Source organism: Ranitomeya variabilis, chromosome 5 (assembly GCF_051348905.1).
Source record: "Ranitomeya variabilis isolate aRanVar5 chromosome 5, aRanVar5.hap1, whole genome shotgun sequence".
Classification (NCBI taxonomy): Eukaryota; Metazoa; Chordata; class Amphibia; order Anura; family Dendrobatidae; genus Ranitomeya; species Ranitomeya variabilis.
The window spans coordinates 258060507-258083009 of record NC_135236.1 but is presented as its reverse complement, the minus strand read 5'-3'; the positions used below and the strand labels follow the sequence as shown (position 1 = coordinate 258083009).

General features: G+C 41.9%; 2 protein-coding genes across 3 annotated transcripts in view; one reads left to right on the top strand and one right to left on the bottom strand.

Annotated features, from left to right (window-relative positions):
* REC114 (REC114 meiotic recombination protein) overlaps positions 1-8439 on the top strand; it is a 425181-nt gene extending 416742 nt beyond the window's left edge. The window contains exon 7 of one of the 2 annotated variants that reach the window (XR_013215688.1): positions 7102-7215. Coding sequence is in view for 1 of the 2 variants with exons in the window: in XM_077264121.1 (XP_077120236.1) it covers positions 7102-7257 (156 nt within the window). In the remaining variant the exon portion in view is untranslated. Of the gene's footprint in view, positions 1-7101 lie in introns of both variants that reach the window. The other variant, XM_077264121.1, reaches the window with a different exon arrangement.
* NPTN (neuroplastin) overlaps positions 7290-22503 on the bottom strand; it is a 115133-nt gene continuing 99919 nt past the window's right edge. The window contains exons 7-9 of the mRNA XM_077264119.1: positions 20631-20652; positions 19537-19606; positions 7290-8789 (exon numbers count right to left, since the gene is read on the bottom strand). Coding sequence (XP_077120234.1) covers positions 19546-19606; positions 20631-20652 — 83 coding nt within the window. The 3' untranslated portion in view covers positions 7290-8789; positions 19537-19545. The remainder of the gene's footprint in view (positions 8790-19536; positions 19607-20630; positions 20653-22503) is intronic.

Below are 22503 nucleotides of genomic sequence, written 5' to 3'. Positions count from 1 at the left end.
TAATATCTTTCTTAATATCAAAGGGCTCCCTACATAACTCATTAAGGACTAAGTTAAGGTCCCAAGGAGGGACAGTGTTTCTGATTGGGGGTCTTAGCCTTGTAACCGCCTTGGAAAACCGAGCGATCCAAGGATGAGCGGCCAGGGAAGTATCATAGAATACACTGAGGGCTGATATCTGGACTCTTAAAGTACTTGGTTTAAGCCCTTTCCTAAATCCCTGCTGTAAAAAAATCCAGAATTTTAGGTATGTTAGGGCAATCAACATCGATTGTTGCATCTCCACAAAAGCTGCAGAATTTTTTCCAAATTTTAAGGTAAATTGTTGAGGTCACTGGTTTTCTACTTGCTAGTAGGATGGAAATTACTTCCTCTGATAGGCCTCTTGTTCTTAGGATCTGCCGCTCAGGATCCATGCAGCTAACTGTAGATTCCCCGGGTTCTGACGAAGAACCGGACCTTGAGAAAGTAAGTCCTTTAACTCCGGGAGATGGTAAGGATCGTCTACTGCTAGTTTCCTTAGGAGAGGGAACCAGCTTCTTCCGGGCCAGAAGGGAACCACCAAGATCACTCGAGCTCTGTCTTCGAATATTTTCCTGAGGACCCTCGGCACTAAAGCTAGAGGGGGAAAGGCATATAGCAGACCTTTGCTCCATGACAGAGAGGGCATCCACCCCTGTCGGGTTCTCCTGAGGGTTCAGAGAATAGAACGCTGTTACTTTTGCATTCCTTCTGGTCGCAAAGAGATCCACTCTCGGAGTTCCCCAGCGTCGACACAGGGTATCGAAGACCTTGCTGTTTAATTCCCACTCTGTGGGTGACAGTCTCTCTCTGCTCAGGAAGTCCGCAATCTGGTTTCTTGAGCCTTCTAAGTGAACCGCTGAAACCAAAAGTACCGATCTTTCTGCCCAGGTGAAAATTCGATCGGCCAGATGTTGCAGCTTCGGATGCCTTGGCCCTCCCTGATGACGAAGAAAGGCCACCATCGTCATGTTGTCCGAAAAGATCTTCAGGTGTTTGTTTTTTAGCAAGAACCGGGCTGAACTCAACACCTTCCAAACCGCATGCAGCTCTCTGTGGTTTGAGGAATTGCTGCCGTCTTCCAGATTCCATTGTCCCTGGAAGAATCTTCCGAGAACCTGGCCACCCCAGCCCTGCTGACTTGCGTCCGTTGTTACCGTGACTGCCGGGGTCTGGATCCAAGGGACACCCATCCGGAGGTTTTCTGACACCGTCCACCATCGTAGGGATTGTCTGACCCGGTGAGACAGAAGAAACACCTTGTCCAACGAAGACTGTCTTCTGTCCCATGATGACAGAACCGCCTTTTGCAACTGACGGGAGTGGAATTGACTCCAGCTGACACATGGGATACAGGCTGTCATGATGCCCAAGATCTTCATTGCATCTCTTATTGTCACTCGATCTTTTGCAAACTGTCGAACCTTTATCAGATCGGACTGTCTTTTGTCCGGAAGGAATGATTTTCTGATCTTCGAATCCAGTACTACCCCTAGGAACTGCCTTCTTGATCTTGGAGTTAGGTGTGACTTTTCCCAGTTCAACACCCATCCTAACTTCTGCAGTGTGGAGATCACCAACTGAGAATCGACCTTGAGTTGCCCTACAGAGTCTGCTACCAACAGGAAATCGTCGAGATATGGTATTATTGTGATATCTCGTTTCCTGAGGTAAGACACGATCTCTATGATGAGTTTTGTGAAAACTCTTGGAGCCGACGCCAATCCAAATGGAAGGCAACGAAACTGATAATGGAATACTTCTCCTTCCTTCTCTACTGCGAATCTCAGGTATCTCTGATGATGTGGAAATATTGGCACGTGGTAATATGCACTCTTTAAGTCTAAAGTGCACATTACCACGTCTTTTCCTAGAAGGGGAATTGTGGAGCGGATGGACTCCATCTTGAACCTCTTGTATTTTAGCCATCTGTTTAGACGCCTGAGATTTATAATGGTCCGGGATTCTCCTGAGGGTTTTTTTTATAGAAAAGAGACCCGAGTAGTGACCTGTTCCTATTTGGTGAGGAGGCACAGGAGATATCGCCCCCATCCGGAGGAGATCCTGTACATCCGACCACATTGGAGAGACTGAAGACAGACGGGCGTTGGATACAAAATATCTTTCTCGGGGAAGGGAGTTGAATTCTATCCTGTACCCCTGAGATATAACCCGAAGGACCCATGGGCTTGTGGTCCTCTAGGTAGTTTAGCAACCGCCCCCCTATCCTGGTGGCGTCATTTTCTCCGGAACTCTGACCTAGGGTTCGAGGGACCAGGATCTCTATTTCGGTTCCTATTCTCTCCCCCTTTCTGGTAGCTCCATCTCCCCTGTTTACCCTTAACCCTATAGTCTGATCTTTGACTGTAATAGGGTCTACGAAAGGGCTGGAATTTTCTCTTCTCTTCTGGAAACCCCTTCTTTTCATCAGAAGCTTTTTCCAGTATATCATCTAATATGGGACCAAAGACCCTGCCCCCCGAAAAGGGAATGGAACATAATTTGTTCTTTGAATGGACATCCCCCGACCAACTTTTTAGCCATATAGCCCTCTGGGCAGCATTTGATAATGATTGGCCTCTGGCTGTGAATCTCACAGATTCCGCCGTGGCATCTGCAAGAAACCCTGTTGCAAGTTTTAGCAAAGGGATAGCTTTAATAATAGATTCCCTCGAGGCCTTTGCTGACAATTGGTCTTTCAAGTCGTCGACCCATAGATGCATTGCTCTCGCCACAGATGTTGCCGCGATATTTGTGCGGATCACTGCGGCCGAACTCTCCCACGCTCTTTTAAGGAGACCATCTGCCTTCCTGTCCATAGGCTCCTTCAAGTTTGAGGAGTCCTCAAATGGTATGGCAGTTCTTTTTGATACTTTTGCTAGTGGGATGTCAATTTTCGGTATATCTTCCCAATCCTTGACCTCCTCATGGTCAAAAGGAAGACGTAGCCTAAAGTCTTTTGGAATGGAGATCCTCTTCTTTGCCTCTTCCCACTCTTCTAAAATCATTGAACTGCGGGAAGAGGTGATGAAGAGGTTAATAGCTGCTAACTGAGACAAGGTTAGAGACTAGCCGGCTCGGACTCACCGAATGTGGGCATTAACCGGGAAGACCTTTGACGTTTGTGAACGTAAGCCCCCGAACATCTCATCCTGGACAGATTTAGAGGTTGAAGGCTCCTCGACCTGCATAGTTTGTCTCACAGCTCCCAGTAGTTCTTCTATATCGTTAGAAGAGAACAAGTATTTCTTTCCCCTATGAGGAGGGTCTCTGCACACTTCCTCTTCCTCCATCTCAGAGTCTAAGGGACTGTCTTCAGATGACAGGTCAGACTCTCTCTGTCTCTTCCTGGACCTGGGAAGATCCTGGTAATCAGACTGGGTCGACAGGGGAGTGGAAAGGTTAGATATTGAAGCCTGCACTTCTTCCCTAACCATAGTTCTCATGCTTGTTATTAGGGAGGCCTGCTCCTCCCCCACAATACGGGCAGTGCAGGGCTCACAGAGAGGTTTCTGCCAGGAGACGCCAAGCTTCGAGGCACATAAAGGACATTTCCTATTCCTTCTCTTCTCTCCAGATGAAGAATGTCCCTAAAATAAATAAGAATATCGCTAAATGGATATTCTACAGGGGCCGAATAAATCTCACCACGAGGTGAACTCACATGTGCCTGGGACCCCGGCCCCTCTGCGCTCGCCGCAGCCATAGGATTTGGATCCTCCATAGCAGAAGCCGCCGCCGCTGCTGCGCTACCTACCTTATATACTTTTAGTCCCCACTCCTCACCAGGAGCAAAGAGGATGCCGCCATTGTTCCCGGCCGTGACCCGGAAGTGATGCACGGCGCGGTGAACCGGAAGTTACTGGCCGCCATGTTTTTCGGCGCCCGGCCAGCGTCCCAAGGAGTCAGCGTACCACCCGGCTTTGGAATCGCATGCTAAGGATGTGCCTTGCAGGAGCGACAAGCAGGTACATCTGTGGGACATCCTCCGAGGTCGAGAGCCCCCGCCAGGGGGAAGCGACCTCCTTTACCAGGAGCAGCGCTGCACTGGCACAAGCTGAGGGACCCGATCACTTGGGTGTCAGCTGACAGTATACACAGCGGGAAGGAAGAGGCCGAGCCCCCCCGATCCACATTCTCTGTAGGGACAGGCGAATCTCTCGTTGTTCCCATCCACAGTGGGACAGGAAAAAACACTGAAGGGTGGAAGGGGGAGGGTCCTTTTGAACTCTCGTGGTTTCCTGTCCCACTGCGGATGAGAAGGACGTCCTCCATGGTGCTGTCAGGTGGTGACCTGGAAATTATGGTAACCAGTAAACTCACTCGCAGCTACCTCCTGATAATATAGCATATGTGAATAACAGCATGCATATAACAGAACCCCTAGCATAGTAATAGAGGGGTAATAAGGACCAGGGAATACTGGACAGTTTTCCAATCCATTATCCCCCTCTGTATGCTGCCGAAGGTGGTGTGTGTGGAAAGGAATGCGGGGGGAGGGATGGAGCGGCATTTTCCTTACCCGGATTCTGAGTCCCCCATCAGCGTTGGATTAGTCGCTGTCTCCAGGACTGAATACCGCCGGGACCGATGCAGCAGAAGCTTCCGGATGTACACAGCTCATGTCCGGAAGCGGCAGGAGGATGAGTATGGCCGCCACATGCTGTGTTTTTGTCCTGAACGAGAAGCGCCTGAATGGGGGGGCGGAGCCGTAACATGCGGCCTACCCATGGGCGGAGGTTCCGGCCTACATGAACCCGAAGCCGGGGGCTAAATTTTCGGTGCCGGCGCCGAGCGGGGAAAAAACAACCCGTCGCTGCAAAAAAGGAAAGGGGGAAAAACCGCCGGTTGCGCAGAGCCCTCCAGCCACTAGAGTCCCGGCACTTACCTAGGAATCTGCCACAAGGCAGAGTATGCAGCTCTGTTCAGCAGGTCAGGGAAGTTAGAAGATATCCTCTGCTGTCGCTGCTGTTTGGACGGTGCAGGGGATAAAGAGAAAACCTCAATCCATTGTCCTTTTAGCAGGGAGGTGGAGAGGTACCATCCGCCTCCTTGTACCATCCGCTTTCAACAGTGATGGTGCAGTGGGGGCTGCTCGGACGCCATGAGATAGGCCTCTGTACATCCAAAGGGAACAGGGCTGAATGTCCGGCATTAGGCCTGGCTGGGGCAGAGGGTACATGGAGGCGACACTCCCATGTGCTCGTCTGTTCAGGGTGTGGGGAGATCGGTGCCCTTGAAGGGACCCGTTGCCCCTAAGAATCAGCTCAGGCGTGGCACGTCGCAGGAGAGGATACAGAGAGGCGACACTCTCCGTGCTCGCCTGTTGATGGTTCGGGGAGATCAGAGCCTTGAAAGGATCCGTCGCCCCTTCGTCTGTTGAAGAAGGTAAAAATCAAAAAAATGTAAAAGATAAAAATAAAATAAAGAGTTTTGGGTCTGACTAGCAGACCCGGTCGTGTGCCTCCTACGGACACTAAGCAAGAACTGGTTAGCTGAGAGCCAGCAGGAGGGTGTATACTGCAGAGGAGGAGCTAACTTTCTTTGTATCACTTAGTGTCAGCCTCCTAGTGGCAGCAGCATACACCCACGGTCTGTGTCCCCCAATGAGGCAAAGGGGAAAAGGTGCACAAACAACAATGGATAACCTTAGCCTTGAAAATATTGCTAAGAAAAGACCATTCAAAAATTTTGGGGAGATTCACAAGGAGTGGACTGCTGCTGGAGTCATTGCCTCACCACAGACATATCAAGGACATGGGCAACAAGTGTCGCATTCCTTGTGTCAAGCCACTCATGACCAATCGACAACGCCAGAAGCGTCTTACCCGACCTAAGGAGAAAAAGAACTGGACTGTTGCCCAGTGGTCCAAGGTGTTGTTTTCAGATTAAACTAAATTTTGCATTGCATTTGGAAATCGAGGTCCTAGAGTCTGGAGGAAGAGTGGGGAGGCACACAATCCAAGTTGCTTGAGGTCTAGTGTGAAGTTTCCACAATCAGTGATGGTTTGGGGAGCCATGTCATCTGTTGGTGTAGGTCAACTGTGCTTTATCAAGACCAAAGTCAGCACAGCCGTCAATCAGGAAATTTTAGAGCACTTCATGCTTCCCTCTGCTGACAAGCTTTTTAGAGATGGAAATTTCATTCTCCAGCAGGACTTGGCACCTATCCACACTGCCAAAAGTACCAATACCTAGTTTAAGAACAACAGTATCACTGTGCTTGATTGGTCAGCAAACTTGCCTGACCTTAACCCCATGCAGAATCTATGAGGTATTGTCAAGAGGAAGATGAGAGACCCCAGATCCAACAATGCAGACGAGCTGAAGGGTTCTATCAAAGCAACCTGGGCTTCCACAATACCTCAGTAGTGCCACAAGCTGATTGCCTCCATGCCACGCCGCTTTGATGCAGTAATTGATACAAAAGGAGCCCCGACCAAGTATTGAGTGCATTTACTGCATTTTACAATCATTTTTCAAGCTGGTGTTATAAAGTATTTTGATTTTCTGAGATAATGACTTTTGGGTTTTCATTCGTTTCATTAGTTTTTCATTTGCCATAATCATCAACATTAACAGAAATAAAACACTTGAAATAGATCACTCTGTAATGACTATCCGAGTTTCACTTTTTGTATTGAAGAACTGAAAAACTTTTTGATGATATTTTAATTTTGTGAGAAGCACCTGTATGTGTTTAGACAGCTCGTTACAATGTCGGACCCTCAATAGCTTTAGGGCCAGACTTTCCTGTATCTTATAAAATATTGGTCTTATAGTTGTGAGGTTATTGTTGGCTTCTTGATATGATGAGGAATATATCACAGGTATATTTTAATAGGTTTTAAGTGAAAGTACATTTTCTTTGCTTTTAAAACTATTCAGTACTTTTTCTGTGAGCTATGGTTAGTTTATAAAAACTACATCAGTAGTCTCAAATTAAATTATGGACAGCAAGCTTCATATATGTGCTGATGTTTTTCATCTTTTATGAGAAATTGATTTTATTTTAGGCTTAGGAAGGTGGCTTCCAATTGAACACTGTACCAAAGTAATTCACATTCTTTGCATTTACAGGGTATGGTGGTAAGCAAACAAGCAAATACAATCAATCTGTGCCCTCCTTTAAATGAGGATCTCAGTTCCTTTCTCAAAGTATGTCTCTTAGACCAGAACTTTCCAGGATTTGTTGAAGCTGTGGAGAAAGAGTTAAACAAACTCATAAAAAATTAATTTTTTAGGAGAAAAATACGCTTACACCAGAATATGTTCCTGTTTTAGTTTGTTTATATTTTTATCAATAAGTGTATTTGCCACACACATTATTACACTTCAATTGCACAATCCATGGGCTCATGCAACTAGAACATTCCCCCACCCCTTCACCCAGTAAAAGATATTACATGTTTGATATACTGACACATTTACATCTAGTTGCATAGAATAGAACCATGCTTTAAACAAATGTAAAATCTCTTAACCAAAATTACATTAAAACAAACCTCAAAGAAATATATATAACTTATAAAAAGTTTGCCTGCATGAATGTACATTTTGACATAACAGTGCAAAAGGATTTAAGAATATACATGATCGAACCAATATTCACTTATAAAGCATCCCACCTAATATATATATATATATATTTATAATAGTCTCTTAATAATATCCTGGTATTTTAAATATTTTTAGTTTGTCCCCTAGTTACATTTTAACTAATGGACTTGTGTGAATAGTTTATCACACATGCATTAGATATTTAAAGGTGTTATCCAGGCCATAGAAAATGATGACAAATCTACAGGATAGGTCATGAATAGCACATCCATGGGAGTATAACAGCCAGCATGCACATCAATCAGCTGTTACTTGCTCCGCCACCAGAACCCCCACCAATGATCTGCTATTGATGAACTATCCATTAGATAGGTCATCAATACCCAAGCCTGGACAGCCCTTACAACTTCTCAAAGAAAAAGCCACAGCGATACTTGGTAACTACACAGCAAAAAACATGCCCTTGAAGAACATTCCTTTTTAAGCCTCCTTCATTACATAGTACTGGATATTTGGTGAGGGAAAGAATGATATTCCAGTACAGGACACAATGGACATAGAGGTTTATATATAAAAAAAAAAAAATAAAAAAAAAAAATCAAGAATTGTGACAAAGCTCCAGGAAACAGCCCTACATCTTCAAGCAACAGCTGTGCCATTTCTTATTCCATATTGAGGACATTTTTCATTTTGCTAGTAGAACGTTCAAGGTCATGAAAATGATGCTATAAAATTCACAAGACATCCAACAATCAGCTTTAAAAAATAAAATGATACCTTGATTACAATAGATGCATCCTGCTCAATTAAAGATAATTTAAAATACATGCCAAATATACAAAAACGGGAAAAAAAGAAGTCTGCTTTCCAGACCTCTACTCTCCCTTTGGAAGGCATACATAACCTATATTTATATATATATAATATTGTAAGTGATTTAAAAAAAAAAAAAAGCCACAGCACACAAAGCTGCATATGCATTCTATTTTCGAAGCTCCTTAATACCCAATCAGTTTTTAGTCTCCATGGAGGCTACATAAGGCATGCTTTAAAAAAGTAGTTTTGTACCCTCAGTCACATGAAAAAAAAAAACAAAAAAAAAACACACAGGAATATTGAAGTCTGAAGGTCGCGCCTGAAGATACAACTTCATAGCAATGTCAGCTCTTTAGAAGGATAATTTGTTGTCTGTTCAACTCCATGAAGATCTAAAAAAAAAAATAATCATAATAATCAGGCAAACAGAAACCTACAAAGCTTGAAATGGATATACAAATGCACATACTGTATCATACAAGACATTGATGTTTGTGATGTCATTTAACATATTACGACTGTTTCACACCCCATTTTTGTGGTTATTTGAAGTATCAGTTCCTACTGGAAAAAAATGTATTTGAAATGCTACATTTGTATTTACTTAGCAGTATAGTGGTAAAAACATACTTTCAAATGAGTACATTTGTTTGTGCACATTGTTTTTTTTGTATCCTGAGGAAAAAAAAAAAAAACATTCGGAGATTTTATTTTTTTTTAAACCTTGCAACCTATGCTATTGTAATACAGACGTTTTGCCATGTCAGAATTTGGTTTTTTTTTTGTTTTTTTTTAAGTCAGTCACAATATCCTGACAGTTTCTACATTATTTGAAAACAAAAAACAAACAACAGATTGCTTAAAAAACAGATGCAATATAAGTGTTAAAAATGGATATACTTGCTTTAAAATACATCCTGTTGCAACGTATCTTTTTTGGTAAAAAAAAACAAAAAACACAAAACTTTCAAAAGTTAGGAAAACATGGTGTGAAAACTTATGCGTGTTAAGAATTTTTTTAAAAGAAAATAAAATATATATATTAGCAAAAATTGGAACAGCACAAATCCTTTACTTATCTTCGGGTGCAAAGCCTCCAGACAGCCCGTCCATCGGTTGTCTCCAGTCCATACACTTCAAAAACAGCAGCACTCCATTTTCTTATGAGTAATATGCAGGATTTATTTAGACCCACATGTCTATGCGACGTTTCGGCTCTGAATGAGCCTCTCAAGCCTTGAGTGCTGCCTGCTTTTTTGAAATATATATATATATATATATATATATATATATATATATATATATATATATATATATATATATATATATATATATATATATATATATATATATATATATATATATATATATATATATATATATATATATATATGTTATGTATATATGTATATGTATATATGTATATGTATATATGTACGTATATATGTATATATGTACGTATATATATATATGTACGTATATATATATATATGTACGTATATATATATATACATATACACACACACATATATACATATACACATACATACATACATACAGTATATTGCGGGACCGCCAAGTCATCTGGGTAATTTCGCAATGCATCTCTGGGAACGTAAGCTGGCGGCAGCCTCGCCGCTCGCGCGCATCGGTGGACGGCGGAAGGTGAGAATAGCACCATTTTTTAAATTTTTTTCTTATTATTTTTAACATTATATCTTTTTACTATTGATTCTGCATAGGCAAAAGTTTGTCACACAGTGTTAATAGTAGCGTTAACAGACTGCGTTACACCGCGTTATGAGAGTATGGAGGGGGCACTCACTGCAGGGGAACAGGGAGCGGCCATTTCCTGGCCGGACTGTGCCCGTCGCTGATTGGTCGCCTGGCCGCGACCAATCAGCGACTTGGGACTTCCGTGACAGACAAATAATAATAATATTAATTTTATTTATATAGCGCCAACATATTCCGCAGCACTTTACAAATTATAGAGGGGACTTGTACAGACAATAGACATTACAGCATAACAGAAATCACCGTTCAAAATAGATACCAAGAGGAGTGAGGGACCTGCTCGCAAGCTTACAAACTATGAGGAAAAGGGGAGACACGAGAGGTGGATGGTAACAATTGCTTTAGTTATTCAGACCAGCCATAGTGTAAGGCTCAGGTGTTCATGTAAAGCTGCATGAACCAGTTAACTGCCTAAGTATGTAACAGTAAAGACACAGAGGGCTATTAACTGCATAAAGTGTATGAGAACATGATGCAAGGAACCTGATTATGTTTTGTTTTTTTGGTTTTTTTTAATGGGCCACACAGGGATAGTTAGGTTAGTGCGTTGAGGCGGTAGGCCAGTCTGAACAAATGCGTTTTTAGGGCACGCTTAAAACTGTGGGGATTGGGGATTAATCGTATTAACCTAGGCAGTGCATTCCAAAGAATCGGCGCAGCACGTGTAAAGTCTTGGAGACGGGAGTGGGAGGTTCTGATTATTGAGGATGCTAACCTGAGGTCATTAGCGGAGCGGAGGGCACGGGTAGGGTGGTAGACTGAGACCAGAGAGGAGATGTAGGGTGGTGCTAAGCCATAGAGTGCTTTGTGGATGAGGGTAGTAGTTTTGTACTGGATATTGGGAGTGGATGGGTAGCCAGTGTAATGACTGGCACAAGGTAGACGCAACGGTGTAACGGTTGGTGAGGAATGTGATCCTGGCTGCAGCATTCAGGACAGATTGGAGCGGGGAGAGTTTGGTAAGAGGGAGGCAGATTAGTAGAGAGTTACAATAGTCCAGACGAGAATGAATAAGTGAAACAAACAGACGGAAGTGCCCCGTAGACTAATAAATATTTATATACCGTGACATATGGTAATGTTTTGTAGTTGATTATTTGTGTTATGTGATATGTGTATGTAAATTAACTGTTTGTTTTGCATAATTATAAGAACATTGATGAGAACCTGATACCAATGGCAGACCTCTCGGATTGTCAAAAGAGGCCAAATTGTTGGGGCTCGTATGGCAGGCGCTAGTGTAACAGAAAGTGGCTGAATGCTTGGCGTGTCAAGAGGAACTGTCTCCAAAGTAATGACTGCGTTTGAAAGAGAAGGAAAAATGTCCGCAGCAAAGCACAGGTCCAGCCGAAAGTCAAAGTTGACTGAGAGAGACCGTCGGACTCTAAAGCGAATTGTGAGAGAGGATCGCAAGACCACGGCTCTGAAAATCACTGCGTAGCTCGATGAACACCTACAGAACCCAGTTTCCACAAAAACTGTTCGTCGGGAGCTGCACAAATCTGGATTCAACGGAAGAGCTGCAATTAGAAAACCGCTGCTCACAATGACAAATGTTTCCAAGCGTTGAGTGGTGTAGAAACCTCCAGAATTGGTCCCTCGAGCAGTGGAAACATGTGATATTCTCAGATGAATCATCGTTTACCCTATTTCCGACCTCCGGCCGAGTGTACGTTTGGAGACAGCCGAAAGAAGCATTCCATCCAGACTGCCTTCTCCTAACCGTAAAACATGGCGGAGGTTCTGTGATAATCTGGGGTGCTATTTTGTGGAGATCCGCCAGGCCAATGATATCCCTTCATGGAAGAATAAACAGCCGAGATTGTTTAGGCATTTTGGGCGACCAAATGCATCCATTGATTCAAGCACTGTTCCCGGAGGGGAACGCCATCTTTCAGGATGATAATGCACCAATTCATACAGCTAGAATCGTTAAAGCATGGCTCGAGGAACATTCTAATGAAGTTGAGCATCTCATCTGGCCCCCACAATCCCCAAACCTCAACATTATTGAGCATTTATGGTCAATTTTAGAGATTCAAGTTAGACGTCGATTTCCGCCGACCACGTTGCTCAAAGAACTGGAAGGTGTTTTAACTGCAGAATGGGATAAAATTCCTTTGGAAACAATTCACACCTTGTATGAATCCATACCTCAGAGAATTGAGGCTGCAATTGCCGCAAATGGTGGACCTACACCTTACTAAACTAACTTTTGTTGATGTTTCCAGGTGTTTCCATTATTTTGTCCAACCCATGTCTGTCTGTATATGTATGTATGTATATATATATATATATATATATATATATATATATGTGTGTGTATGTATGTATGTATGTATGTATGTGTATATATATATATATATATATATATATATATATATATATATATATATATATATATATATATATATATATATATATATATATATTCTCTACAGTACAGACCAAAAGTTTGGACACACCTCATTTAAAGATTTTTCTGTATTTTCATGACTGAAAATTGTACATTCACACTGAAGTCATCAAAACTATGAATTAACACATGTGGAATTATATACAAAAAAAGTGTGAAACAACTGAAATTATGTCTTATATTCTAGGTTCTTCAAAGTAGCCACCTTTTGCTTTGATGACTTCTTGGCACACTCTTGGCATTTTCTTGATGAGCTTCAAGAGGTAGTCGCCGGGAATAGTTTTCACTTCACAGGTGTGCCCTGTCAGGTATAATAAGTGGGATTTCTTGCCTTATAAGTGGGGTCGGGACCATCAGTTGTGTTGTGCAGAAGTCTGGTGGATACACAGCTGATAGTACTATTGAATAGACTGTTAGCTGCTTTTTTAAGTAAAGAAAAACTAGTGGCCGTCATTACTTTAGGAAATGAAGGTCAGTCAGTCCGAAAAAATTGGAAAAACTTCGAAAGTGTCCCCAAGTGCAGTGGCAAAAACCATCAAGTGCTACAAAAAAACTGGCTCACATGAGGACTAGCCCAGGAAAGGAAGACCAAGAGTCACCTCTGCTTCTGAGGATAAGTTTATCCGAGTCACCAGCATCAGAAATTGCAGGTTAACAGCAGCTCAGATTAGAGACAGGTCAATGCCACACAGAGTTCTAGCAGCAGACACATCTCTACAACAACTGTTAAGAGGAGACTTTGTGCAGCAGGCCTTCATGGTAAAATAGCTGCTAGGAAACCACTGCTAAGGACAGGCAACAAGCAGAAGAGACTTGTTTGGGCTAAAGAACACAAGGAATGGAGATTAGACCAGTGGAAATCTGTGCTTTGGTCTGATGAGTCCAAATTTGAGATCTTTGGTTCCGACGACCGTGCCTTTGTGCGACGCAAAAAAGGTGAATGGATGGACTCTACATGCCTGGTTCCCACCGTGAAGCATGGAGGAGGAGGTGTGATGGTGCTTTGCTGGTGACACTGTTGGAGATTTATTCAAAATTGAAGACATACTGAACCAGCATGGCTACCACAGCATCTTGCAGCGCCATGCTATTCAATCCGGTTTGCGTTTAGTTGGACCATCATTTATTTTTCAACATGGCAATGACCCCAAACACACCTTCAGGCTATGAAAGGGCTATTTGACCAAGAAGGAGAGTGATGGGGTGCTACGCCAGATGACCTGGCCTCCACAGTCACCAGACCTGAACCCAATCGAGATGGTTTGGGATGAGCTGGACCGCAGAGTGAAGGCAAAAGGGCCAACAAGTGCTAAGCATCTCTGGGAGCTCCTTCAAAACTGTTGGAAGACCATTCCGGTGACTACCTCTTGAAGCTCATCAAGAGAATGCCAAGAGTGCGCAAAGCAGTCATCAAAGCAAAAGGTGGCTACTTTGAAGAACCTAGAATAAGACATAATTTCAATTGTTTCACACTTGGTCTGGACTGTATGTATAATATATATATATATATATATATATATATATATATATATATATATATATATATATATATACATATATATACATATATATACATATATATACATATATATATACACACACACACGTGTGTGTGTGTTAGATATATAGATAGATACACACACATACACATGTTTTAACCCTTTCACGACCTTGCATATATCGGTTCCAGACCTTGGATGTATGGATACGTCCTGGTTAGTGCGCTGGCACAGGAGCTGGGCAGGCATGATAGCTGACCCCCCGCCTCTTGCTGCCAGAAGCGGTGCCCTCACTGCAGCAGGCCATTTAACCCCCCCCCCCCAAATACTGCGATCGATATCTGTCGCAGCATTTAGAAGGCTTTGAGAGGGAGCCCCCTCTCTCCTCCTATTAGCGCCCCCGCCATGGCCTAATCATTGCCATGGTGACATCTGGGTCGCTAGGTTATGGAAAGCCTGTTAGACCATGCTCTGAATATGGTCCAAGAGGCTTCTGTAAGTGCAGCATTTACAGGTATAAAGCATTGCAATGCATTATACCAGCTATCAGAGTACTTATGTAAAATTAAGAAGTACACATTTGGTATCACTGCATCTGGAATGACCCGATCTATAAAACTGCCACAGATAACCCCCTTCAGTGAACACTGTAAAAAAAAAAAGCGGAAAAAATGCTTTTTCAATATTCCGCCGAACAAAAAGTGGAATAAACGCGATCAAAAACACAAATGTAAATAAAAATGATATAGCTGAAAACGTCATCTTGTCCTGCAATAAAAACAAAGCCTTCATATAGCTCCATCAGCTGAAAATAAAAAAGAAAAGCTATAGCTCTCAGAATAAAGTGATGCAAAAATAATTTTTTCTTCTATAAAAATAGTTTTTAGTAGAAAAATGCCAAAACATAAAAAAGAAAATTACCGTATATACTCGAGTATAAGCCGAGATTTTCAGCCCAAATTTTTTGGCTGAAAGTGCCCCCTCGGCTTATACTCGAGTCACGGTCGGCGGGTGAGGGGGAGAGGGCGCTGAGGCATACTCACCTAGTCCCGGCGCTCCCCCTGCCCGTCCCACGGTCTTTGGTGCCGCAGCTCTTCCCCTGTTCAGCGGTCACATGGGACCGCTCATTAGAGAAATGAATAGGCTGCTCCACCTCCCATAGGGGCGGAGCCGCATAATTCATTTCTCTAATCAGCGGTGCCGGTGACCGCTGACAGAGGAAGAGGCTGCGGCACCGAAGACCAGCTGTCCGGGGGAAGGAGCAGGACGCCGGGAGCAGGTAAGTATTACATATTCACCTTCCCTCGTTCCACACGCCGGGCGCCGCTCCGTCTTCCAGTCCTCTTGTTCTGACTGTTCAGGTCAGAGGGCGCGATGACGCATATAGTGTGCGCGCCGCCCTCTGCCTGAACAGTCAGTGCGGAGAGACGCCGGGACGCTGAGGAGCTGCAAGCAAGAGAGGCGAGTATGTGTTTGTTTTTTTTTATTGCAGCAGCAGCAATGGCACAGCTTTATGTGGAGCATCTATGGGGCAACAGTGCAGAGCATTATATATATGGCACAGCTTTATGTGGAGCATCTATGGGGCAACGGTGCAGAGCACTATATATAAGGCACAGCTTTATGTGGAGCATCTATGGGGCAACGGTGCAGAGCACTATATATAAGGCACAGCTTTATGTGGAGCATCTATGGGGCAACGGTGCAGAGCACTATATATAAGGCACAGCTTTATGTGGAGCATCTATGGGGCAACGGTGCAGAGCATTATATATATGGCACAGCTTTATGTGGAGTATCTATGGGGCAACGGTGCAGAGCACTATATATAAGGCACAGCTTTATGTGGAGCATCTATGGGGCCATAATCAAAGGTCAAAGGTGCAGAGCATTATATATGGCACAGCTATCTATGGGGCCATAATCAAAGGTGCAGAGCATTGTATACGGCACAGCTATCTATGGGGCCATAATCAAAGGTGCAGAGCATTGTATATGGCACAGCTTTCTATGGAGCATCTATGGGGCCATAATGAACTGTGCAGAGCAATATATATGGCACAGCTTTATGTGGAGCATCTATGGGGCCATAATGAACGGTGCAGAGCATTATATGTGGCACAGCTTTATGTGGAGCATCTATGGGGCCATAATGAACGGTATGGAGCATCTATTTTTAATTTTGAAATTCACCGGTAGCTGCTGCATTTTCCACCCTAGGCTTATACTCGAGTCAATAAGTTTTCCCAGTTTTTTGTGGCAAAATTAGGGGGGTCGGCTTATACTCGGGTCGGCTTATACTCGAGTATATACGGTATATAGATGTGGTATCACTATAATCATAATGAGCAGAAGAATAAAGCTTCCATATCCATTTTACCACAAGCTGAACGGCAAAAAAAAAACACAAAGAAACAATTCCTGAATTGCTGTTTTTTGTTAATTCTGCAACCCAAATATCAGAATAGAAAGCGTCCAAAAAAGTTGTGTGACTGAAAGTGTTACCAATAAACCAGTCAACCTGTCCTGCAAAAAAAAACAAGCCCTCCCATGACTGTCGGACAAAATATCGAAAAATTATAGATCTCAAATATGACGATGCAAAATAAAATAAAAAAAACAACAACATCTGTGTGCAGCAGCCAAACATTGTAAAAAAAAAAAAAAAAAAAAGGATAACTTTGGTATCGCTGTAATTGAAGCGACCTGAAGAATAAAGTCATCTAGTCTCTTATACTGCATGAGAAATGGCGTAAAAAATAAATACAAGCAATTCTTGACCTATTATTGAGTTGTTCATTCTGGCTACCTAAAGATCGCAGTAAGGCTCGGCTTACATTTATCCTGTGCTCTACGCTGAGCGCTTACATCAGTTTTCTGTGTAAATCTCTGAAATACGTAATTCAGACGCTACTCCCAGTGGAATATTCCCATGAGTCAGAGACCCCAGTGTTGTGCTGTTCTGGCACCTCAGGGGCTCTGCTAATGTGACATGGCACCTTCAAGCCACTGCAGCAAAATCTGAACTCCAAAATGGCGTTCCTTCTCAGCTGTTCACTGCCTTAAAAGTAGTTTTTGACCACATATGGGGTATCTGTGTACTCACGAGAAATTGCACAACATATTTTGAGGTCCATTTTCTCCTGCTACCCTGAAAAAATTTGGGGCCAAGACAGCATTTTTGTGGGAAAAAAAATATACCTTATTGTTTTTTCATTTTCACAGTTTAACATTGTAAAATTCTATGAAGCACCTGTGGGTTCAAGGTGCTTACCACACGTCTACATATAATTCCTTGAGAGGGACTACTTTCCAAAATGGGGTAACTTGTGGGGGGTTTCCACTGTTTAGGCACATCAAAGAATCTATAAATGAAACATTGCGTTCGCAGACCATTCCATCAAAGTCTGCTTTCAAAAACGTCACTCCTTGTAGTTTTCCCCCACACATGGGGCATCGGCGTACTCAGGAGACCTTTCACAACAAATGTTGTGGTCCATTTTCTTTTGTTGCCCTTGTGAAAATAAAAAGTTTGGGGCTAAAAACATTTTTGTGGGGAAAACACAATTTTTTTTTTATTTTCACGGCTCACATCTAGATAAGTTCTCTGACACATCTAGATAAGTTCCTGTGGAGCACCTGAAGGGCTAAAACTTTTTTAATGTGGTTTTGATAACTTTGATGGTTGCAGTTTTTAGAATGGTGTAACTTTTGGGTATTTCCTGTCATATGGGCTTCCCCAAAGTCACTTCAAATGTGATGTGGTCCCTAAAAAAATGGTTTTGTAAATTTTGTTTGAAAAAAATGAGAAATTGCTGATCAACTTTAAACCCCAACTTCCTAACAAAAAAAAAATGTTTAAAAAATTAATAACCATTTTGGATGATAATTCTGATGTCCTTAAACCAGAGTTAAGTTTAACATTTTTTTGCCAACTTTCCAATATTTTCACAAATTAACGCAAGTCATATCGAACCAATTTTACCACTATCATGAAGTACAATAGGTCACGAAAAAAACTCTCAGAAACAGTGGAATCCGCTGAAGCGTTGCAGAGTTATTACCTCAAAATGGTCAGAATTGTAATATTTGGCCTGGTCAGGAAGGTGAAAACAGGATGGGGGGGGGGGGGGGGTGAATTCATTATTTACCAAACATATTTAAGATACAGTTAAACAACTAAAATGCCAAAACTTATTTCACTCCTCCAAATATTTCTGGACTTCAATGTATGAGCTAATGAAGACCGCAGCATACTGGACACACACAGACCTAATCATCCAGCCTACATTACTGGGGGAGACACTCCTACAGGAGAAAAATCTGAAACTTGGATCACACAGCAAATTGCATATTAGCACATTTGAAAATAAATGAAGGCCTGGGAAGTTCCATGGGTATTACCCCCTTCCCAGGATATTAACATCTGCCCCCAGTCGCTGGCTTTTCCTCTGCTGGTTGCGAAAATTGCGTGGGAGCCCACTCCCTTTTTTTCCGTAAAATCTTTTATTAAATACATGTCCAGTAATTTGCACACACTGTACTAATTGTATTTGTCACTGACATCTATAGATCTACCTATTCTGCATCTATTTACTGTATGTAAACCATCTCTTCTATCCTTTCGGCTCCTGCAGTGATTTTACAGAAGCCGGCAGATGAATTACCGGCTTTTCTTCTATCTATTTTAACTCGTCACTCTGTGATTATACTGTACGTGGCAGATCATTTGCCGGCTTTTAATCTATATATATCTATATAGTTGTATACATATGTATACAGTACAGACCAAAAGTTTGGACACACCTTCTCATTTAAAGATTTTTCTGTATTTTCATGACTATGAAAATTGTACATTCACACTGAAGGCATCAAGAGAATGCCAAGAGTGTGCAAAGCAGTCATCAAAGCAAAAGGAGGATACTTTGAAGAACCTAGAATATAAGACATATTTTCAGTTCACTTTTTAAGTATATAATTCCACATGTGTTAATTCATAGTTTTGATGCCTTCAGTGTGAATGTACAATTTTCATAGTCATGAAGATACAGAAAAATCTTTAAATGAGAAGGTGGTCCAAACTTTTGGTCAGTACTGTATATGTATATATATGTGTGTGTGTGTTTTGAAGAAAATTTAGTTTTAAAATGATGTGTAAATGACAGAGAACTGCTGTATGTAGAAGCTCATGTTAAAATCGGATACCATACGGATGTCATATGGATACATAGATGCGATGACATCGCATTGCAAACAGATTACACACGGATGACCATACAGAGAACACTTGTGTAACTCTCGGCCGCGAGAATCGGACCGATTTTTAATACGTTAAGTGTGACGCCGGCCTAAGCCAGAATTCTGGCATATTTGAAAATAAGCAAAAGGAACATTTAATATTCTATCATATCATGTTTCTTTACTTACCAAATTTTTTTAGCTTGTGTTTCTTTGCCTCAAGTTCTTATCTTTGTGGTTGTTTGTAGAGTTACTCTTCCTAAAAAAGAGTAAAGAAACATAAGAATCAAACTTACAATGAACAATCAACTATATTGGTATTCAACTCATTGTTTTTCTATGATATAGATACTAATTTCATTGAATATTAACTATGACTTGTATGCAAAAATTTTATCTTAAATAAACTAGCTTTTCTCAATGGTAAAAACAGAAAATAAGAGCCACACTGAAAGCAACAAGTGATGACAGCAGCATTTGCAACCATACAATTGAAAGCTTTTGTAAGGCCATGTTCACAAGTTCAGAATTTTACCTCGGTATTTGTAATCCAAAATCAGGAGTGGGTGAAAAAAGCTAAAGTGGTGACGTGTTTCTATTATACTTTTCTCCTGCTCCACTCCCGATTTTGGCTTACTAATACTGATGTATGTGAACGTGCCCCAAGGCTTTTTCTGGTTGTTGCAGAGTTGACATATTGTTATCTATGAAAGGTACGGCTCCATTCACGGTTTATGGTGCTCTGCTTTATCTGGCAATCCCAAAGACAATTAATAGAGCAGTGACATACATGGCTATCGCTTCATTTAAAAGGGGGCTCTTAAAGGCGCCATACACACAACATAATGTTGGCTGAACCTGCAAATATTGACAGGTTCATCCAATGGTCTAATTTGTATGGGGCCGGCCAACTGATTGTACAGACAGATGTTCATCGTGAGTGTCTGATTTCGGCCTGCTGATGGTATTGTTCTCCCAGAGATAAAAATCGCCGGTCAACGTGTCAGCTGGCAGTTTTCTAATAGGGAACACAGGAGCGCTCGGCTGAGTAAGCACTCCTGTGTATGGGAGAGGAGGCAGGGATTGCTTTGGGCTGAACGATAATATGTGTAGGGTCAGCTTTAGAGTACTGATTCTAGGATTGGTAAGGATACCAGTGGGGTAACCCCAGTGATCAGCAAGTTATCATTTATCTGCAGGATAGCTTGCTAACTTTTGTATAACCCATTTACACAAGCGCTATCGTGAAAGGAGGGAATAATGTAGACAGATCGTTTACTTACATAGGTCCAGCTGGTTCATCATCTGCACCAACAGCCAAAGCATTTTGGAAAGGAAACCAGAAAAAGAAAATTAGTAAATATTCAGGATCACATTTACAAATTATACTCTGCGTGGACGCTCCACAGTCACTTGCATCAGAAGGCATCTTGTTATTGTAAATGGTTATGTTCCTTATAATGAAGCTCAAGTCTGATAGGCCATGAAGGACTGCAACGGTAGTGGACAGATTGTGGTGATTTATTGAAACCATCTTGTCCCCTAGTTCCAGTGGTTCACTGAGTAGATTTAATGACAAGACAAACCCAACATTTCAGTTGTAAAATCCTGCTGGTTGTTTTCTTATGGTTGGATGAGGGGTGCCTGTGACCAGAGTAGGTCCTCCCTTAGCCTGGTGTAAATTTATATTAACTAACGTATATCAACTCTAAGGATCCCGCACTGCTTGTACAAGCTAGCTTTCTTCCTGACAAAGATAATTGGAAATTATACTCCCATCAGACTTCAGCTACTTTTTTTTAGGCCCTTAGACCTGTATTACACTTTTTCCTATGAGTACCAAATTATTTTTCTGTTTCTCACAATGGTCAGAATTTATTTTACAATATTAGAATCGATTTTCAAGTGAAAATGTATAAACTGCAGACATCAGGAGTCTTAAAAAAAAGCAAGGGGATTTTCACTGAAGTCTTTAAGAAAAAATAACAGCAGGATTCCACAAGGAGACTAGTGCACATGAAGCAAAAAGATGGAGAAGGTACGATCTCTCAAACAAGTGTTGGTACCTGCATGAGCACAAACCGGGAGTAATATGATCACATGACCTATATTACTACCTTTCTACCTGCTGCCAACACATGAGCAATGTCAACAGGTAGCCAAAAACAAAAAGAAATTTCCAGGGGCGGGAAATTAAAGCAAAATAAAGAGAAAAAAAACAAAACTGTGCAGAGACAGTCAACAAGCCTTTGTCAACAGACATCTGGAAAACTGGCAAAATGCATTTTGAAATGGGACAGAAAAGTCAGACTGGGTAGGACTACAGCGTGCTATATTGACGCACAAGAGCTACATTTACACAGAGGGCCTGACACATCGCAACCATGTTCCCTAAACAAAAACGCACGAGCACACACGCACTCACATACAAATGCAACACCAGTCCATTCTCTTGTAAGTAAAGATTTCTTCTATTCATGTTAATGAGACTGCAGAGCGTTAGAATCAACACAAACTGTATACACCACAGTAGTTTAGGAATGTTACAGTGTCCCCCACCAGTGGATAGTTAAGATGGACTTCGCATCACCTTCATAAGTTCTACTGTATGTTTACAAGCTTACTCTGGTGACATCTAGTGCTCGTCTACTAGCAGTGTCTTACTGGTTCCTAAGCACTACATACATACTGTTATGTGTATCTATGAATTTTAGATTATATAAAGTAAAGTCTGATATATGTTTACTAAAGAAAAAAAATAGGTATCCAAGAGGTGATCTGTAACTTTAATCGCTGGCAGATTACTATATGACTGAGAGAAGCTCATGTGCCCTGGTTTCCCCAGAACACTTCCAGCCTTGTCCTAAATGCATAGAAAAATAGCGCAGGTGCCTACAAATGCCAGTCACAAGTCCATTTACATTTCCCTGTGTGTCTAGGGAAAATGGAAGCTTTTTCTTTTTAGCTTTATATATGGTCCATATATATTTGGACAGAGACAACCTTTTTCCAATTTTGGTTATAGACATTACCACAATTAATTTTAAACAAAACAATTCAGATGCAGTCGAAGTTCAGACTTTCAGCTTTCATTTGAGGGTATCCACATTAAAATTGGATGAAGGGTTTAGGAGTTTCAGCTCCTTAAAGGGAACC